Raw genomic sequence first — 19,890 nt, 5'->3', positions numbered from 1 at the left:
GCCCAGCTACCCTCCACAGCAGCATGCACACCTGCAGTTTCCTTAGGAAGTTCTCACACCAAGCTGTTAGTCCTCCATGCCTGTGATATGCACCTGCAAGTACTGCTCATAACAAAGACAGGGCATCCACTTTTTGTAAAATACCCACAATACTCTACTATCTACGCCATTGCTTAAGTCCAGCGCTGAGATCCCTTCACTTTTTGAGAGGGTGAAGGGGGCATTCCCTCTAACATATCACAAAGTAATTCAGATTTTTAGCATATAAAACAAAGAAACATCAAGTGACAGGTTATGAAGGCTCAGCGTCATGGGGCATCTATGACTAGTCCTGTGCTGTCAACCACTTTCAAAAATCACTTTGCTGAGTTTTTTGTCCTCAGATCCCAGAGCTTATTATTCCTTCTCCATTGCCACTCAGCTTCTTTTCATTGCCAGCATCAATGTGGGAATTCTCAGGAACCCTAGAAAGCAAATATGTGAACTCACCCCACACACTGCCTGGCTGTGTAACACGGAGCTAGAAAGCCAGAAGACAGGTAGGTACAAGGCAGGTAGGCTTCACCAGGGGTGGGCCTGCACCCTGGCAGTGCCCATGAGGTAGTGCCCATGAGGTCTCAGGAGACTAAAGCTCTCACCAGAGAGGATCATCACGGGCTGGGAGGATCTCATATGCCCAGAGCAGCAACACAAGTAATAACTGTGCCCAGAGTTCTGAGACCTCAGGGGCCATAGCCAGTAGTCCCTTTCCACCTTGCACTCCACACAGGAGGAACACACAAAAGACCCAGACAGCTACACAGATAAAATGTACTTGGCACAATGATTCTGTTTTAGGTTAGTGCCCCAAATTGTTTCTGGTATTATATATACTATTAGAGAATGTTTTGTTTCCTGCAGAAAGTTCAGAAGGTTGAAAAGCTTACTAATATTACATTAGTGTATTCCAGAGACTGGAACAAATTTGGAAAATTTGGAAGGTCATTTCATTTTCCTTTCTCTGCAAAAGACTCCCCAGATACCTTTACTCTTTGGGCAAGTTGCCCTCATGTGCTACATGAGTTTGGGAAAATCCCTTGAACCATTCCTATAGCCATGTTGGGGTACTTGGTCAGACACCCCCTTATCCTCAGTGTTTCCTCTTGGCCATTTTCTAAGCTCTGACCCTACATGCACTGCTTCTTAGTTACAAATCCCCACTCATCCTCCTGGCATTACAATTGAGTCCAAACTCTAAATTCTCCCCCATGTACCAGCACCACCATCCCACTTCTGCCGCTGTAAGACCCCAGCCTCCTTAAATACAAATTTGCCTTGTCACATTTAACAAGTGTCCAAGTGTCACGAGTAGCCTACTTCCTTAACATGACTCTCTCTCTACTTCCACTAGTGAAATTAAGTTGCTTTTAAATATAAAATTTTAAATTTTAAGCTGATTATTAAACAATAATAAAGATTACTTCACTAAACGTTGCCAAAATCCATGGTAGGTGCACATACCCACAGCCTGGAAGATTAGGGGAACCAATTCTTGTTGTTTTTTTTTTTTTGGATCCGGTCGTGGGGCCTGAACTCTGGGCAGCGCCACTTCCGGCTTTTTTCTTTTTGCTTATGTGGTGCTGAGGAACCGAACCCAGGGCCTTGAGCATGCAAGGCAAGCGCTCTACCACTGAGCCACCTTCCCAGCCCAAGGGGAACCAATTCTTGAGCTGTCCGGCACTGCTCCCACCTGAAAAACTGCAGAGCAGATCCCCTGCTTAAAACACCATGTTCAGATGTTGTCATGCTTGCTGATGTAGTGTCCTAAGAAAAAAAACTGAGTTTTCTCCTGTATCATATCAACACTCCTGACACCAAATGTGAAGGCTTTTCCCATGCCAAACAAGTGTCCAGTTCCCTGTGGACACAACCTGGGTGTCCTCCAAATCAACGTTGATTCTGTCTGCCTGAGTTAATAGCAGAGCCCTCAAGTTAAGTGTCCCTACTTCAGATGCTCACTTCTGCTTCCGGCCTCTCTTGTGACTCATCTGCTACATATATCTGCTCTTAAAATTCTCTTCTCAGTTAGACCAGATCCCCAAACTCTGGAAGATGGAAGTACTCAGCCAGATGGAAGAGAGGAAGGTCTAGAGAATGGAGTGAAAAGCTTCGATGTCCTCTCCCTCTCTGGGCCTCCTTTCTAGCCCTCCCAATGTGTTCTCCCTCCAAATGTCCCCAAATAGGGAAGCAGGGTTCCACTCCGTAGGCACAGTTCATGAAAATCACTGGCCAATAGTGACAGAGACCAATCTATAGCCGTTCTCTTCTACGTGGAGTCTTCCCTCCAACTAGAATGAGGTAGATGAAACTAAAAATTCTAACACTCTGGAATTTTCAATACTCTGGAATTTTCAACACCCTGGTAAGCAGTCCTACCCTCTGAGCTTTCCAAAGTCATCTATGAACCCAAACTCAGGTATGACCAAAAGGGGCTCCTCCTAATAAGAGAACCAAAGATATTCAATTTCATCATCTCATCACTTTGGGGACTACAAGGTGTTGAGGCTCAGCGCCAGGAAAACTAAACATTTATCTCCCATCACAATCCACACAAAGTATCATACCTGCTTATCTAAGATAGAGAAAAAAAGAGGAGCTATGTCTCCACCTGAAGGAAAGTCAGATTTCCAAGAGACTTTCCCTCTCACTTCCACCGATGACCGTTCACTACCTCAGGTAGTTCTCTAGAACCCAGAGAGGCAGATAAGAGTTGGGGCTCCTAAAGGTCCATCTGACCTGCCAAAACACCACACATAGAAGAATACATTAACAGTAAACAAGATGTTAAACGGTATTAAGATTATGCATAGAGGGCTGGGAATGTGGCTTAGTGGTAGAGTGCTTGCCTAGAATGCATGAAGCCCTAAGTTGGATTCCTTAGTACCACACAAACAGAAAAAGCCAGAAGTGGTACTGTAGCTCAAGTGGTGGAGTGCTAGCCTTGAACACAGAGAGGCTCAGGAAAAGAGCCCAGGCCCTGAGTTCAAGGGCCAGGACTGCAAAAAAAAAAAAAAAAAAAAAAAAAAGCCTTGTAGCTAGGCACCAGTGGCTCATTCCTACAATCTTAGCTATTCAGGAAGCTGAGAGCTAAGGATCTTGGTTCAAAGCCAAAGCAAAAAAGTCTGTGAGTCTCTTATCTCCATTTAACCCCAAAAAAGCTGTAAGTAGAGCTATGGCTCTACTTATAGAGCACCAGCCTTGAGCAAAATCTCAGGAACAGCATTCAGGCCCTGAGTACATACCCCAGGAGCAGCACAGAAAAAATAAAAAGTAAAAATCAGCAAACATTAAGAAAAGGACAGCAAACCAGGCATGGTGGCTCAAGCCTATAATCCTAGTTACTGAGGAGGCTAAACTCAGAACTGCAGTTTGAGGCCAGCAGAAGAGATTTAGAAAGGATATCTCCCACTATGCCCTTGGAATTGGCAAAAAAAAAAAAAAGTTTACTAATACTGAGTATCATCCATCTAAACATTAGGAAGAAATTCCAGAATGAAATAGAAACTATTCATCAAATGAGGAAAAGCCACTATGGGAACTGCAAATGTGATCTCTAATCAGAAGGAAAAAAAATCTGATAATGCCAAGAAAATTTAATTTCCATGTTTGATAAGCTTGTAGAATAAAAACTAAAGTCACTGAGTAGAATATTTGGGGAGATGCTACTATTGTCAAGAATGGAGCTTTATAAATGGGAACAGCATAGATCTAAATACCCAGAGCAAGAGGTTCAAGTATCAGTCTACTCAGGATTCCAAGAACAGAGAATGCAGAACTTAGAGTCTTCATATTTACAAATGACACAGAAGACTTCCACAGCAATAATGTGCCAAATTATTGGTGCCAAATCATAAGAAGATCTTGGGAATCTATGCAAATACAAGGGAAAGTGGCAGACAAGTGTTAAAAGGAGCATATGGCCTAAGTCAGGCATCTAAAACAACTTCACAGCTGTCAGTTATGACCCAGGAACAGGAGTCCAGGCACTGGAAACAAAACCTGAGGACGCTAGCTCCAAATTGAACCACAGATTAAAATCAATGCAGTGCCTGGGAACCATCAAGACAAATGCTCGTCTGCTGTCCTCCCCTCATGAGCCCCAGAGCACACGGCCCCATGCACACACTTCACTGCACATCCAGTCCTCCACCTGCATACAAGAGTCAAACAAAGCTGGGTACCCGTGGCTCACCCCCGTAATCCTAGCTACTCGAGAGGTTGAGATCTGAGGATTGTGGTTCAAAACCAGCCCGGGCAGGAAAGTTTGTGAGACTCTTATCTCCAATTAACCACCAGAAAACCAGAAGTGGTACTGTGGCTCAAAGTGGTGGAGTGCTAGCCTTGAGAAAAAAAGAAAGCTCAGTAGACAATACCCAGTCCCTGAGTTCAAGCAACCAACAACAATAATAGTAAGAATTAAAATTAAAAAGCCAGACAAAAATAAGTGGATCTCAAAATCAGCACACAGAGATCCCAAATAGATAAGACTTCCTGAATCACTTGGAAAGGACTTGCAAAACAACAGGCTCTAGGCCACTCCCTAGGATTCTAATTCAGTGCCTCTGAAAGGTCTTCCAGGTGGTCAGTCCTGATGCAATGACCTATTTAGGAAATCTCTGGGATTTTTACTCTGGTTCTACATCTACTTTCAGAAAGGATCTAAGGGGAAACAAGTAGTAATAATAAACTTAAGAAAAAAACCATATAAGGAAGTAACAAGAACAGATTAAGATGGGCTGGAGATGTAGCTCAGTGGTAAAGGAGCTGCCCAGCTGTTCAACATCCTTGAGTTCAACACCCAGCATCTCAAAGTATACATTAAGATGGCCCTAAAGCTGGGTATGGTGGTACACACCTGTAATACCAGCTACAGGAAGTGGACATCAGAAGGATCCAAGTTCAAAGTCAGCTCAAGCAAAAAGTTCACAAGACCTCCAAACTCAACAATCAGGTTATAGTGGCATATGCCTATAATCACAGCTATGCAAATAGCATTAGAAGGACTGAGGCAAACCCTAAGGAAAAAAGTACAAGACCCAATCTGAAAAACCCAACAGTACCACCTTCCTCTGGGTATTAAGCAACATCCGCACTAGTTTATATCAATTCCTACAAGGGAACCAGAACTTCCCTTATTTCTATCCATCTTCCACTTAATCACCATCTAATCACTTAGTTAAATCCACATTTTCTCATCTTCCATACCAGAAAACCATATTTCAACTAACCCACCTTCACCAAAGATAGGGGTATAAAGGAGAGAGAGAATGGAGCATGCTTCACGCAGGACACTGAGCACTTTGGAGTTCAGCCTACCATACAGTTTGTGATTTCCCAGCCTTGTTTCAGCATGCCTAAAAGAAATGCAATACAGGGTTTCTTATGTAACCAGTCTTATGGGAATACACTTAGAGATGATGGGTTGAACTGCAATACTAGACAAAAGTTGAGTTCAAAGTAGATGATCTTAACCAACACATCACCCAGATGGAGAATAGCAGCATCTAGCCCAAAATGCTCCTCTCTGACACACTATTTCACTGTTAATAACTTAGATTTATTTGCTCATGCCTAGAATGCCAACTATTCAAGAGGCAGGTACAAGGCTAGCCTGCAGAAAGAATAAGCAAAATTCCATCTCAACAAACAAGGCTGGCATGGTGGTTCATCCAACTATGCAAGCATAGGTAGGATTAAAGACAAGGCTGACACTAGGCAAAAATGTTAAGACCCTACCTAAAATCTAACCCAGAGCAAGCAGGGCTGAAGGCATAATTCAAGTGACAGAGGAACTGATTCTCCAAATCCCCTCAATTCAATAGTTTTTCCTTGAAGTTGCTTAACTTCCTAACTTGAAAAAAAAAGTCAAATTAGACTACCATTCATCTTTTTCTTAAACATTAGAGCTAAGTGAGAAAAACATAACATTAATTTGTCGTACTGAGTCTCACTGAAAGTGACTGAAATCCCACAACACTCCATCTGCATCAAATGTTCACAACCTGGGAATCCACATCAGTTTGTTCTGCAAAAACAAAAAGCATATGTCAGTCTCCCAAGAAAGAAAGTAACAACAGAAACTGGGTGTGTATCCACCTTCAATCATAAGTAAGAAGAAAAGATGTAGAGGTCTGGCTTTCGTTTTCCCTCGGAAGGCCCAGAATTAAGCTAGACTCTTGGAGAAGTAAAAGAATTCAAAGACCAGATGCCCAAAAGTTCAACTGTACCCTTGTCAGAAACACCATCAGCTGGACAGCTGGTCCAGGCTTAGAAGTGGACACAGAGGAGAATATAGAAATGATCTATCTGATAAGACACTGGTAGTTCACATCCATAATCCTAACTACTAAGGAGGCTGAGACCAGAGAATCATGGTTTGAAGCCAACCTAGGCAGACAAATTTGAGCCAGGCGCCGGTGGCTCACTCCTGTAATCCTAGCTACTCAGGAGACTAAGATCTGAGGATTGAGGTTCAAAGCCAGCCCAGGCAGGAAAGTCCATGAGACTCCTATCTCCAATAAACTCAAAAACCGGAAGTGGCACTATGGCTCAAGCAGTAGAGTGCTCGCCTTGAGCTGAAGAGCTAAGGGACAGCGCTCAGGCCCAGAGTTCAAGCCCTACGACCGACCAAAAAAAAAACAAAACAAAACAGACAAATTTGAGATTTGTTATCTATCTAACTACCATAAAGCTAAAAGTAAAGCTGTGGCTTGAATGGTAAAACACCACCCTGAGTTAAAAAGCTAAGGGACAGTGCCCAGGCCCTGAATTCAAAGCTCTAGTACTGGCACGGCGCACACGCACACATGCACTCAAATATACACATACATGCATAAAGGCATACACTCATACGCATGCATACACACACACACACACAAGAAAATTTCTACCTAAATTCAAAAATCTGCTAGTTTTCTTTTTTGAACCTACAACTGGAAACTTAACAACCTCTCATTTTCCACACTTCACCCTCCCAGTAAACTGAGAAGTAAGACTGAATGAGGTCAACTGCCCACTTACCACCAGCACTGGTCACTGTCCTCTAAAGCCCCCAGCCATGCTAAATGAGTTGTGCTTGAACTTGTTCTGTCCTAACCATTGGTGTGAGCTCTGAAGCATAAACCTTTGCTTTTCACCAACTCTGACAGCTAAAAGCGTGCTACGCTAAAAAGTACGTCCAGAGGCCTGGAGCAGCATTAAGCTTCACACACTACCAAAATGCTAGTCAAGTATAAACACTAACAGTTATAGATCCTATGAACTCTGGGTACTGACTTCTCATCTGCATCCCCTTCATTGGAAGCCAGTGACTGAAGAACACACAGAACTCACTGACAGGCAATCAGAAAACCTTAGTCTTGCTTCACTAAGAACATGACTAGAGCAAGTATATTTTAGCAGTCTCCCATTCTTTACATTTATTCAATGGACTGAATGTCAGCTATTGATCTCACTAGGATACCAGAACAATGACCACCTCTCCAGCCTCTCTTCCTTTTATCACCCTTAAACACATGTTACATAATAACTTAGCTTAACCTATACCATTTATGTAGGATACTGAACTTGAAGAAACTGAAGAGTTACTATTTTTTTAAAAAACTGAAGAAAAATTATCAATGGAAACCCCAGGAGCTTCATACTTGCTGTTCTAGCAGGCAGAAACACACTTCCCTTCTAGCTGGCTCTTTGATATTCATCAGATCTCAGGGCAAATGCCATCTACTGAGAGAATTCTTTTCTAAACACAGTTTTTAAACTGGCAGGGGCAAAGAACCTTTCCTCTGCCAAGAAACTATTTGGATATTTACACATCATTCAAAATTATCAAGATGGGCACAAGTAAAGAAGTGTAAGAGAAGCATAAATGTCTGTCCCCTCATGGACCAAATGATTTCTTGTGGCCCTCCTTCATGCCCTAGTTTGTGTAAAATCACTGATGTCTCTATTATCACACCCATTTCTTGTTTACTTCACTGTGTGGCTCTCCCATTCGCCTGAAGGAAGGACTGCTTTTCTAACTTCAATTTCTCCAATGCCCAGACAGATACAATCAATAAGTATTTGTTCAGTAAAAAAAGGAACTATGACTATATGACTGCAGATCCTTCTATTTCATCAGTCACTACTGTCAGCATACCTAGAGCCCAAGGGATGCTTTCTGTTCACAGAAAATGACAGACAGCCCTTTAGGCACAGTAATAACTTAATGTTCCTATACTAACTCTCTTGCCAAGCCTACTTATATCTATAGGACAAAGTCTACAGTATCTATTACATGGGATACTACTATAATTTTTCCCCCTTTGGATTATCTGCATGTTTATTTCAAAATGAACTTAAATACAGTTCAAAAATAATAAAGTAAGGACATTAACAATAGGTACAGAGTTGTCTATGTGATAAAAAGCAGAAATGGAGATATTAAAAACAATAATAATAGGCCAGGCACTGGTATGTAATCCTAGCAACTAAGGGGTCTGAGACCTGAGGATCAAGGTTCAAAGCCAGCCTGAGACTCTTAGACAATCCATGAAATTCTTTTTTTTTTTTTTGGGTCCGGTCCGTGGGGCCTGAACTCTGGGCCTGGGCGCTGTCCCTCAGCTCTTCAGCTCAAGGCTAGCACTCTACCACTTGAGCCACAGCACCACTTCCGGCTTTTTTCTTTCTGCTTATATGGTGCTGAGGAATCGAACCCAGGGCCTCATGCATGCAGAGCAAGTACTCTACCACTGAGCCACCTTCTCAACCTCACCATGAAATTCTTATCTCCAATTAACTACCAGAAAACTCGAAGTGGAGCTGTGGCTCAAGTGGTAGAGTGCTAGCCTTGAGGTGAAGAGCTGAGGGACAGCACCCAGACCCAGAGTTCAAGCCCATGCCAACAAAAACAATAATAGTAATAATAAAGCCTAATTATGTTTGAGAAATGATTATATCCAAATAATAAACCTACTTACTGCCAAAGTTATTATCATTTCCCCTAAATTTAGTCTTAGGTCCAACTACATTTTTATGATATTGTTATTATAGCGGTATAAAAGAAGTTTTTAATAAAGATCTTTTAAAAACTGAAGCTGATTGTTGATGGCTCATGCCTATAATTCTAGAGGACCACAGTCCAAAGCCAGTCCAGGCAGAAAAGCCTGTGAGGCTTCATCTCCAATTAACTAGCCAAAAGGTAGATGAGAAGCATGTTTCAAGTGGTGGAACATCTACTGAGCAAGCAAGCAGAACAAGAGAGCAGGAGACCCAGAGTTCAAGCCCCAATGCCAGCACAATAAATAAATAAATACCTGGAGAAAAATTATCAACTTTTCTGAGTCTTTGTATAAAGGAAGTTTTCTCTAAAATAGTGTCAATCAGCTACCTTGTCCATATGAATGGCAGTATAAGAGTATTTTTGAAACCATAGCAAGGTTATTTTTTCTCCTGTATAAATTAACTGCATATAGAAAGGACAGAAGACAACCTGGTCTTTACTCAGTTCTTGAAAGATGTGTATTTCTTACTTCAGACACTTGAGAAACAAATTAAAATTGTAGGAAGACTTAGAAATTTCCACTAAGCTATTCAGCAAAAAGTCTGCATTTTGCCTGACAACAACTTGACAGCCTAAGTCATACAGAAAGAGAAAATTATGGTCACCTCCTCCTAGGTATCTGTTTGTCTTAAGTCACCCAATGAGAACCATGGTCTTGTATAAAACCAAGAAGACTGGCAGATTCCTTTTCTGAGGTAGTTCAATGAAAGGGTAGGGGAGAAAGTGGGAACTAACTGGGATTGGCCTTGTCTTCCATCCTCTGTCCTTCCATACCATAAGGAAGGTAAGATATGCTACTTGCTTGGCTGCTTCTAAGAAACACAGAAGACTGGAGAACGTGGTCAATTCATTCAGCAGTTGCGAAAGCCACCCATATGTTCCTGCTTGTCCTGCTTGAAGAGACATACAAACAGACTAAAATTGAAGGGAAAGTTAAAATTAAAAAAAAAAAACCTGAAAAAACAGAAAGTAAACCAGGTCAGTAAAACTAAAGAAAATAGCTGCTAATTGGAGTGACTGAAGTTTATACTAAATGCTCCAAAACCAACTTCATTTAAGGTCTGTTGATAATATTCTGTTACAATTAAAAAACAGCTAATGACTTGTTCAAAAAACCCAGAGTTAGAATCTTACAGGTTTGAGAAAATAAGATACGACTTGACAAAGATGTTTACTTATCCAAGTTATACCTTTTCACCCACATACTTGCTAGTCTCATCCCAATTCAGAAAATGTAAATCCTCCAGTTTGCATCATCCTATTGGGTCTTTCAGCTTGAAAATGCCTGTGTCCACTTCCTACTTACTTCCTCCTAGAACATTCCAAAACCAACTCTGTCCCCCTAATCTCAGTAGCAGACACAGCCATTCACACACACACACACACACACACACACACACACACACACACACACACCTGAGAGAGAGAAAGATTTTCACAACTTAGTTTTCAACTTTTTTCTTCAACCTTCAAAAAGAAATATTAACACAGCATTCATGAGCCAAAACAGCAAGGGAGAAACCAGAAGAAACGTGGCCCTTCTACATCCCGTAACACTTTCTTTTGCCAAAAAAGAGGAAGGACAATTCCTTCTTATCACAGCAAACCTCAACTCTCGACCATTTAAGATCTTGGCTTAGCCTGAGTCCACAGGAATCTGAAGGCTTCCACTGAAAGGCACACCTCTGCTTAGTCAGCCTTCCAACTTCTGCCCTCTCCTTAAAAGACAGAAAAGCAGCATCCTCTGTTTTCCTGTTCATAAAAGTGTTTCTCTCTTGCTTTCCTTCCACTGAGCTCAATCTTCCTTTGTAGAGCTCTTACAAAGCACTTCCTAATACCACAAGAAACCATTACTCTCCAGGAAAATACAACTTTGCTTAGTAGAGGAGCCTAACACAGAGCAATTTGCCAGTGGTCCATTTTTCATTTTAGACAAGACTTTTAAGCCTGGCACAAATGTGCCAGTCCTCCCTCCCCTAACAGCTGCCCCAAACTTACCCACTCACCCCTGCAGTGTGGTCATTGTGCATTGGAGCTATCCATGCACTGTTCCAAGAAGTGAATTGTAAAATGCCACCTCCCAGACTCAAAAGTCTTCCACACAACACTCCTATGCACAAACCACCAAAAGCATCAAATGAAGTCACTTACCACAATAGCAGCTCCAGGACAAGGCAAGGAGAAACATCTAATCTTTTCTCAACTCAATTACAGTCAGCTTCACTTTCCTGTAATTTGTGGCCATGCATCACAGGCCCCACCCTCTGTGTTAGAAAGTAATACCCTGGAGTCAGAGGCCTCACAGCATGTTCTAGAGACTGTGTGCTAGCAGACAGGCATGAGTTAAAGTCTCAGATATGCCTCTTATTACCAATAAGAAAGGTACCCATTCCTTCTAAACTATTCTTCCTAAACCTCGGGTTTGATACCTACTTGCTAAGAATTACAAATGAGTTAGTTTGGACAGAAACCTCAGGTGAACATGTGACTTACAAGTGACTGCTGATAGTTAATAACCATGGAGGGAAGGAAGGAGCTGTAATTTGTAAACCAGCAAAGTCACCTCATAGAATCCAGATGTCCTGGCAGTCACCAGCACCGACAGAAACAAATATACATTCCATCACTATCAAAAGAAAGAAGGGCTTTAAGAAAAAGTCAAGCCTTGGGTGGTGGATAGCTGTAATGCCAGCTACATAATGAAGAACAAGAGGATCTCCATAAAGAGGCCAGACTGGGCAGATAGGAAGGTCTTTTCTCAAAAAAAAAAAGGGGGGGGGGGAGGCTGGAGTGTTGGGTTGGATCCCTAGAACTGATTTAAAAACAAAAAATTCAAATTGCAGCAAGTAAAAAAAAAATCTATCCCATGCTAACAATCCCAATACTAGATAGTCAAGTGATGATTTATTGCTATGGTGAAGGGAAAACCTACACACAAAGGAAAAAACTAATGACACAGGTGCCTCTTCAGGCTTAAAAAAGGAAGAATATATTAGCCTTGGAAATTCCCTTCTCCTCTATATGTCTAATAAGTTCTGGCTGTTATATATGTATAAATAAAAAGGCAATACTGAACATTCCAAGAATCTCAGCTGGCAACAGATTACTACCTAATAAATGAATACCTAAGAATTGGGGGAATCTTGGAATTAAATTTTCACACACACACACACACAGAACATTTTAACCCAATGAAAGACAAAGGGACATTAACACAGAATCTTTTTTAACTTTCTGCAACAAAAGCTGTGGAACTTTGGAAGAAAATATCTTAAAATATATTTGCCTTTCCAGATGGCAAAGTTAGGAGTCACAGTCTGAAATGAAATGTAAAAGTTTACAGTCATTGCAACCAGAAAATCTGGTAACAACCAAGAATTGTCAGATTTTAAGATTTGAGAGAGTTAGTGGAGAACAATAAAGGAGGCAGATGATAAAGCAGATTTATACTATAAAATTATCACAGAACTAAATAGGGCTGAGCCTTGCACAATTAAATTAATTCAAACTCAAGAACGTAGAACATACAGGTATATATCAGGCAGAATCTATAGTGTTCACAGGCCTACATTGGAAATCAGAACACAGGAGCTCATGTCTTGGCTCCAATCCAAATCACCATGTGCCCTTAAGGCAAGTCACTTGCCCTTCTTAAACCGGTCTCTATAGCTTTAGGAGCTGAGGAAATTATAATGGTAATTAAAGATTCTTGCGGGCCTAAAATTTTAAGAGCCAAAAGTATACAAAGATCAGGAGTTCTCAGGCCATTGACTTGGAAACAAGAGATGGAGGGAAAGAGACTGGAAATCAGAGCCAGAAAGTGAGAAAACTTAGGAGTAAGAAACTCAGCGTTGGTGGAAAGAAGCTTCACGACGGCCAAGTAATCCAAAGGTTCCAGGGAAGAGAGGATGTGAGGATCTCACGAAACTACAAACTGCTCAGCATATGTCAAAATGAGCAGAACGAGGGGGATGGTACGATCCACGAATTTCCTCCGCTAATGAGATCTGTACTGGATCTGCCCCGGTAAAAAGCTAGAGAAGATCCTAACTAAAGCTGTGACCACGAAAATCACCGTGACCCCCTCCTCACCAGGACCAGGTGTCCGGAAGGCAAAGAGTAAAGGAGGTTCGCACAGGGTTCGGTCTAGTGAGGGGATTCCAAGGGTGGGTGAAAAGTGAGGAAGGGGACAGGGGAGACCATGCAGGCTGGCGGGACAGGAAGAGGAGTCAAGGACTGACTCCAGCTCCAAGGCGGCAGAGGGGTCCGGGTTCGGGGCCCCACTCTCACCATCTTGACGATGCCCCGCTGCACGGTGGGGACCGCGGGTCCCCCGGAGGAGCCGCCGCTCTGCGCCGAGGAGGCCATGTGTGGAGCTGGAAAGGCAGCGAGCGGGGCGGAGGGCCTGGCTGGAAGTGTCAAGATGAGTGTCGGCGTCGGTGAGAGGGCGCCGAGACGAGGGACAGGCGGGCGACCAGGCTGCGGGCGACGGACGGGATGGACACTCCCCGGGAACACACCGGAGCAGCAGCGGGAATGGGAGCAAAAGAGGAGACGCGATCTCGGCCGCCGCCACACGTTCTACTCGCCGCGCAAGCGTGCCAGAGCGCCACCGCCCTCCGTCCAATTAGCGCACGGAGCCCGCCGGACCTCAAGCCAATAGGCAACCTATCCACGAAGCCCCGCCCCTTAATCTCAAAAAAGGTGGGGAGCTCCAGGAAGCGCTGAAAGAGCTGATTTGCGGTGACGGACTAAGTCTGAGGCGGGACTTCCGGGGCAGCCCGCCGAGGTGGTGTCGGGAGGTGTAGTGGGAAGGAAAGGACACGTCAGCATCTGGCCACGGGGCGCGAGGGGACCTGGGAGCCCCGACCTCACCCTCCCTCCCGGCCCCGCCCATTACGCCCCGCCCCCTTAAGCCCCGCCCCCCGAAGGCGATGAGGTTCGCAAGTGGACGGACGCTGGCGCGGGCGCTCTGGGCTTGGCGGCGCAGCGCAGTGCTAGCTCCTTGCCGAGTCCCGGCCTGGACTTCGATCGTGTATCTGGGATCCAGCGCTTAGGAGGCGCCCTACTTAACCGTTGATGGAAGGAATAAGTATATTTTATGGGCACGACTTAGCCTGTAGCCCCGGGAAAATGATGTCGTTCGTTGGCCTCTTCCCTGATGCTCCAAGTTAGGAACAGCTCTGGGGTGTGCTCCCTGCACCCCCTCCTCGACTCGGCCTCGGCTTTGTTAGTAAGGTTAGGAGAGGATAAGAAAGCCACGCTACAGGGGGGAAGTGTTCCCGAGAAAAAGCCGGATACGTAGAGCCCAGGGCCTTAGATGTATTGTCATTTAATAGTAAAAACCTGGCTCTACACTGAAGACAGCCATTCTCCATAACTCTTTTGAGAAAGGGTTATTTTCATTTTGTCTCCCGTGCCCACGAATTCATCTCTCTTCAAAAGAAACGCCATCCGATTATTGTTACCACTCTCCATCTGGTGTTCTTCGAAGTTGTCCTCACACCGACTTTACACAGTGGTCCCTAGTAACTTCAATATTTATGATCAGGACTTATCCAATATCCTGTCCTCTCCTCTCCTCACTTTCATTTGTAATGAACTTGACCTTTGCACCCCCTCTCTGGACAGATGAAGCAGTATAAATTCATGTCTGAAATTGTCAAGGCAAACATCTCGTTTTCTGATCGTGGTGGCTTGTCCTTTTTACTTTGTAATGGGTTACCTGTTGCTGCATAATGACGGGTCCTAGGAGTCAGTAACAATGCCCAAAATATATGGAGCACTAAACGTGCACAAAACATAATTGTGCCAAATGCCTTCACCTATATTATATATTTGAATATTTGAATCTTTAGGGTAACCCTACAAAGTAGATATAATCAATCTCTTCTAAGGGGGTGAAGGGTGCATTCGTATGCAGCATTAATAGAGCATGCTAAGTGAACCGTTTCAGAGAGGGTCAAGATAGGAACTCAGAACTATCACATATAATAAATACACTTGTGTTTTTGACCAGCCTGTTTCTAAGGTAGAGTAACAAACCACCCTCATCCTCATCCTGCACCTGTAGAATTGAGAAGATGGGTAAAGAATTCTCACCTCTCCAGTAAGCCTCCTTTGGGGAAACATTTGAAAAACTTCCTGCCTCAATACTCCCAACCCACCTCCAATTAACTCTTGGAGGTTCTCTATTACATCCACTACTCTGCTCCAGCAACTTGGCACAGCATGGTCACTGACCATGACCTACTTTTCGGTATTCTTCTCTTCCTCCTCTGCTTCTTTTACTGTGTTTTACTTTTTTTTTTTTTTTTGGTCGATCATGGGCTTGAACACTGGGCCTGGATGCTGTCCCTCAGCACATAGGTGTGTGTATGTGTGTGTGTGTGTTTGTATGCCAGTGGTGGGGCTTGAACTCAGAGCCTGAGCACTATCCTTTGACTTATTCTGCTCAAGGCTGGCACTATACCACTTGAGCCCCAGCTTTACTTCCTATGTCATTTGATTTTTTTTTGTACCAGTCCTGGGGTTTGAACTCAGGGCCTGGGCACTGTCCCTGAGCTTCTTTTGCTGAAGGCTAGCACTCTACCACTTAAGCCACAGACCCACTTCCAGCTTTTTCTCTTTACGTGGTACTGAGGAATTGAACCTGGGGCTTCATGCATGTTAGACAAGCACTCTACCACTAAGCTACATTCTCAGCCCTCATTTGATTTTAATTAATGTAACACACATAGCTGTGTGACTGTAGCACATCATCAGATTATATTTAATCTTGCTATCATGTCTGCTGCTATAACTATTTATGTAGGTTTTTAAATTTTTTTCCATTTGCCTTATGTAGTTCAACTTTAATTAAAATACATAATGGCAGCTGGACATAGTTTTGTGTGTCTATAAACTCAGCACTCAGATAAATGAAGAGGACCAAGAATTTGAGACCAGCTGGGCTATAAGCAGTAAGATCTTGCCTCTAAAAGCAAAATATGCACATGTATAGATAGGTGAACTTTTTCAAAAATGCATAAAATTTGTTTAAAAATTAAGAAATCAAAAATATTTTACTTTGTAATATTAAATGTGAAAATCAAATTCTAGGCTAAGAAGGTAGCTCAGTGGTTAAAGCGCTTGCCTTGCATGCCTGAGGCCCTGGGTTCGATTCCTCAGCACCACATAAGCAAAAAGAAAAAAGCCGGAAGTGGCGCTGTGGCTCAAGTGGTAGAGCGCTAGCCTTGAGCTGAAGAGCTGAGGGACAGCGCCCAGGCCCAGAGTTCAGGCCCCATGACCGGACCCAAAAAAAAAAAGAAAATCAAATTCTATTTTTAAAAATTATTATTTAAGTTTAGGCATTGTTTCTCAAACCTTGTAGCATAAAACTTATAGCAATCCAAGGAAAATAATGCACACTTCCCAACTTGCACTATCTTTATAACTCAACAAAAAGGACTTGTGAAAATATGATATATAGTTATACAAGTATATAACTTTTTTGTGTGTACTGGAGCTTTACCTCAGTGCCTCAGACTCTGGCTTGGCTGTTTTGCCCAAGACTACTGCTCTACCACTTAAGCCACACTTTTGTTTGCAGTTTTTCACTGGTTAACTCAAAATAAGAGCCTCATGAACTTTTCTGTCCTGGCTGGTTTTGAACTGTGATCCTCAGATTTCAGCCTCCTTAGTAGCTAAGATTACAGGTAAGAGCTACCAGCACCTAATCTTAGTAATAATTACAAAACTTTCAGTAAAGGAGTCAACTGCAACCCTATCTTAATGTTACTTAATGGCAAGGCCATTCTCCCAAATGCTATTAATCAATGCATCTGGGTTGTTAGTCACCTTGGGTAATTGTATATTGATTTACTCCTGCTACAACTATTGGTTTTGAACCGTGGTGGGTTTTATCCCGATAGTCTTTGCCTGCCACACAAATTTTCAAGTAGAAAAGTAGAACAACGCCATCCCATGGTACTACCTTTGTTAAAGATTCATATTATTCCAAGTCTCTCAATGCAGATGATCAAGGCAAGATAGAAACGGAGTATATTGCATTCCATATCCAGAATCCTGAAGTCCGTTGCCAGCAAACTCAATTACAAGAGTTTTGGCAAGTAATGGAAACTGTATTTTCAATGGGATAATTACACATTTTTCCTTTACAGTTCAAGAAATTGGAGAGCTTTGTTTAGAGACATCACTGCGGTATCCTTGGCTTTTAGTTGGAAACTCACTGCTTCAGCCCCAGGCAGTAAAAGATGAAAAGAAGCCAAGAAAGAAGAAAAACCAACGCCAAAAGTATCTGTCCATTTCTAGCAAGAAAGCAGAAGTTTGCACAGAGTGCCTATTGTAAGGCCTCTCTTTCCTACAGAGGAGGCGCAGATGACATTTGAGTAACAAGGGATTATCAGAAACAGGTGTTGAGGTGCCTTGAGCACTGGGATTCTTCTTTGTTCTGGCCCTGTTCTGCCCCTCTAGAACTCCTAAGCCCCATTCCCACCAGAGCAAGAAAGAAGGCAAAGCAAGAACAAGCTACCAAGTAGGAAAATGAACAGAAGCAGAGTAGTTGGCTATGGAGTGGGGCATCCATCAGGAAAGAAGCTGAGTTCAAAAGTACAAGTGATTGTCTTTTTAGAGTGGAGCACAGGGCAAGAAGCTAGAGTTCGAGTGGTAACTTGAAGAGGCATATGGTTTACTCGGCAGATCTCAAGATGGTCCATTCTATTTTTTTTAGGTGCACTTTGCTGGAGCGCCACATTCATGCTCCTATTGGATAAGTATTTCTGGTGGCATGATACTGTATTTCAGCCATGTTCTACCTTCCTATCAAGAGACACCAGAAAGCAGGAAACATCTCTGCCCTGAGTCTTTGTCTCATACCTTCCAGAGTGGTCTAAGTTGAAATAATAAAATTACACTACACTCTGTGGTTCAGTAAAGACCAATTAAGAGTTTACTCTCTTAAGAGTGTTTAAGAGTATAGGATATTGCTTTATGCTGCAACTGAAACAGGTTAACCAACTATAGAGCTATATGATGTTTATATGCTTAAGAAAAAAGAAAACAGAAAACACCATTTCATTCTGCCTAGAGCTCTGTTCCTTGAATAGAAACAAAAATAAACAAAAATCTCTACCTTCTAGAGGCTTATATTCAAATGCCAGGAATTCAGTTGGAATCATCATGACAGTTAAACTTTAAATTTGAATTACTTGCAATCATGACAAATTTTCAAACAAGGTTATATAATTCTCATTTGTCAAAGGAAGCATATTATTTCATGGGAAGAGACTAACTTTTCCTTGACATAAAGTTCTAGAAAGCTTTCATTGCATGACTGTATAAATAAATGATTAAGAATGGACAATGGTTTTGTTGTTTTAAATACATAAAATTTGGAATATATATAGATAGATATATCTATATTTTGGGGGGGGGGGGGTCTGGTCGTGGGGCCTGAACTCTGGGCCTGGGCGCTGTCCCTCAGCTCTTCAGCTCAAAGCTACCGCTCTACCACTTGAGCCACAGCGCTACTTCCGGCTTTTTTCTTTTTGCTATGTAGTGCTGAAGAATTAAACCCAGGGCCTCATGCATGCAAGGCAAGCACTCTACCACTGAGCCACCTTCCCAGCCCATATCTATATTCATATATCTATGTTTACTTATTGTCGCTGTTACCATTCTACAAAAACTCAAAGGGTAATATATTTCCTCCCTGGTTCTTCACAGAAAAAGTTTATAGATACCTGTCTAAGGTAATTAGTGGTAATATACTGCTTCTCAAATTACAGTGGGATTGGGGTTTTCTTTGTTGTTGTTTTGGTATTTTGCAGTATTCAGTGGTACCACTTTTATTCATGTAGGAAAGAAATTAATACAGTGTAAAGAGTGAAAAGAGAAGAGTTAGGTGCCTTAGTTTGAAAGGACTTTCTCTCTCTCTCTCAACACAAATTAATTATATAAAAATAATTTATTGTGATGTTTATACATGCATACTTGATCAAGTTCATATCCTCTGTAAAGCCCTCCTTTTAAGACTTTTGGAAGAATGGTTGAAATCTATAATATTTACTAAACACACTCTTTTTCTTTCCCCTCCCTCCATAGACAATGAGTTTTAAAAGTGTTTTGAGAGATACAGAAATATGACTATTTTTTAAATTTGCATTTAACCTGTTGGATTATAATTTAGTGAAAATTTTTATGGTAAGAAACAGCAACTATTTAAAGAAGAAAATCTGCTTTAAAAATAAGATTTTAGGGCTGGGAAGGTGACTTAGTGGTGCAGTGCTTGCGTTACATGCATGAGGCCCTGGATTCAATTCCTTAGCACCACATAAGCAGAAAAAACCAGAAGTGGTGATGTGCTTCAACTGGTAGAGCGCTAGCCTTGAGCTGAAGAGCCGAGGGACAGTGCCCAGGCCCAGAGTTCAGGCCCCACGACCAACAAAAAAAATAATAATAATAAATAAAAAATAGTAATAATAAAATAAATAATAGTTTAGCTGGGTGTCGGTGGGAGTAGCTGTAATCCTAGCTACTCAGGAGACTGAGATCTGAGGATCACGGTTCAAAGCAGCCCAGGCAGGAATGTTTATGAGACTCTTACCTCCAATTAACCACCAGAAAACCAGAAGTGGCACTGTGGCTCAAGTAGTAGAGTGCTTGCTTGCCTTGAGCTGAACAGATGAGGAATAGTGCCCAAGCCCAGAGTTCAAGCCCCACGACTGACAAAAAAAAAATAAGAATAAATATGAAAATAAGATTTTAGGGGCTAGGAATGTAGCTTAGTGGTAGAGTGCTTTCCTAGC

General features: G+C 42.4%; 1 protein-coding gene across 1 annotated transcript in view; it reads right to left on the bottom strand.

Moving 5' to 3' along the window:
• Nucleotides 1-13,681, bottom strand: part of Snd1 (staphylococcal nuclease and tudor domain containing 1) — a 446,694-nt gene extending 433,013 nt beyond the window's left edge. Inside the window, exon 1 of the mRNA XM_042695875.1 lies at nucleotides 13,373-13,681. Within this exon, the coding sequence (XP_042551809.1) occupies nucleotides 13,373-13,450 (78 nt within the window). The 5' untranslated portion in view covers nucleotides 13,451-13,681. The remainder of the gene's footprint in view (nucleotides 1-13,372) is intronic.
• Nucleotides 13,682-19,890: the final 6,209 nt, after the last annotated feature.

Source organism: Dipodomys spectabilis, unplaced genomic scaffold (assembly GCF_019054845.1).
Source record: "Dipodomys spectabilis isolate Male_0828 unplaced genomic scaffold, ASM1905484v1 ptg000197l, whole genome shotgun sequence".
In the NCBI taxonomy this organism is placed as follows: Eukaryota; Metazoa; Chordata; class Mammalia; order Rodentia; family Heteromyidae; genus Dipodomys; species Dipodomys spectabilis.
Note: the sequence above shows the minus strand (reverse complement) of the source record. Positions and strands in the feature narration are given on the sequence as shown.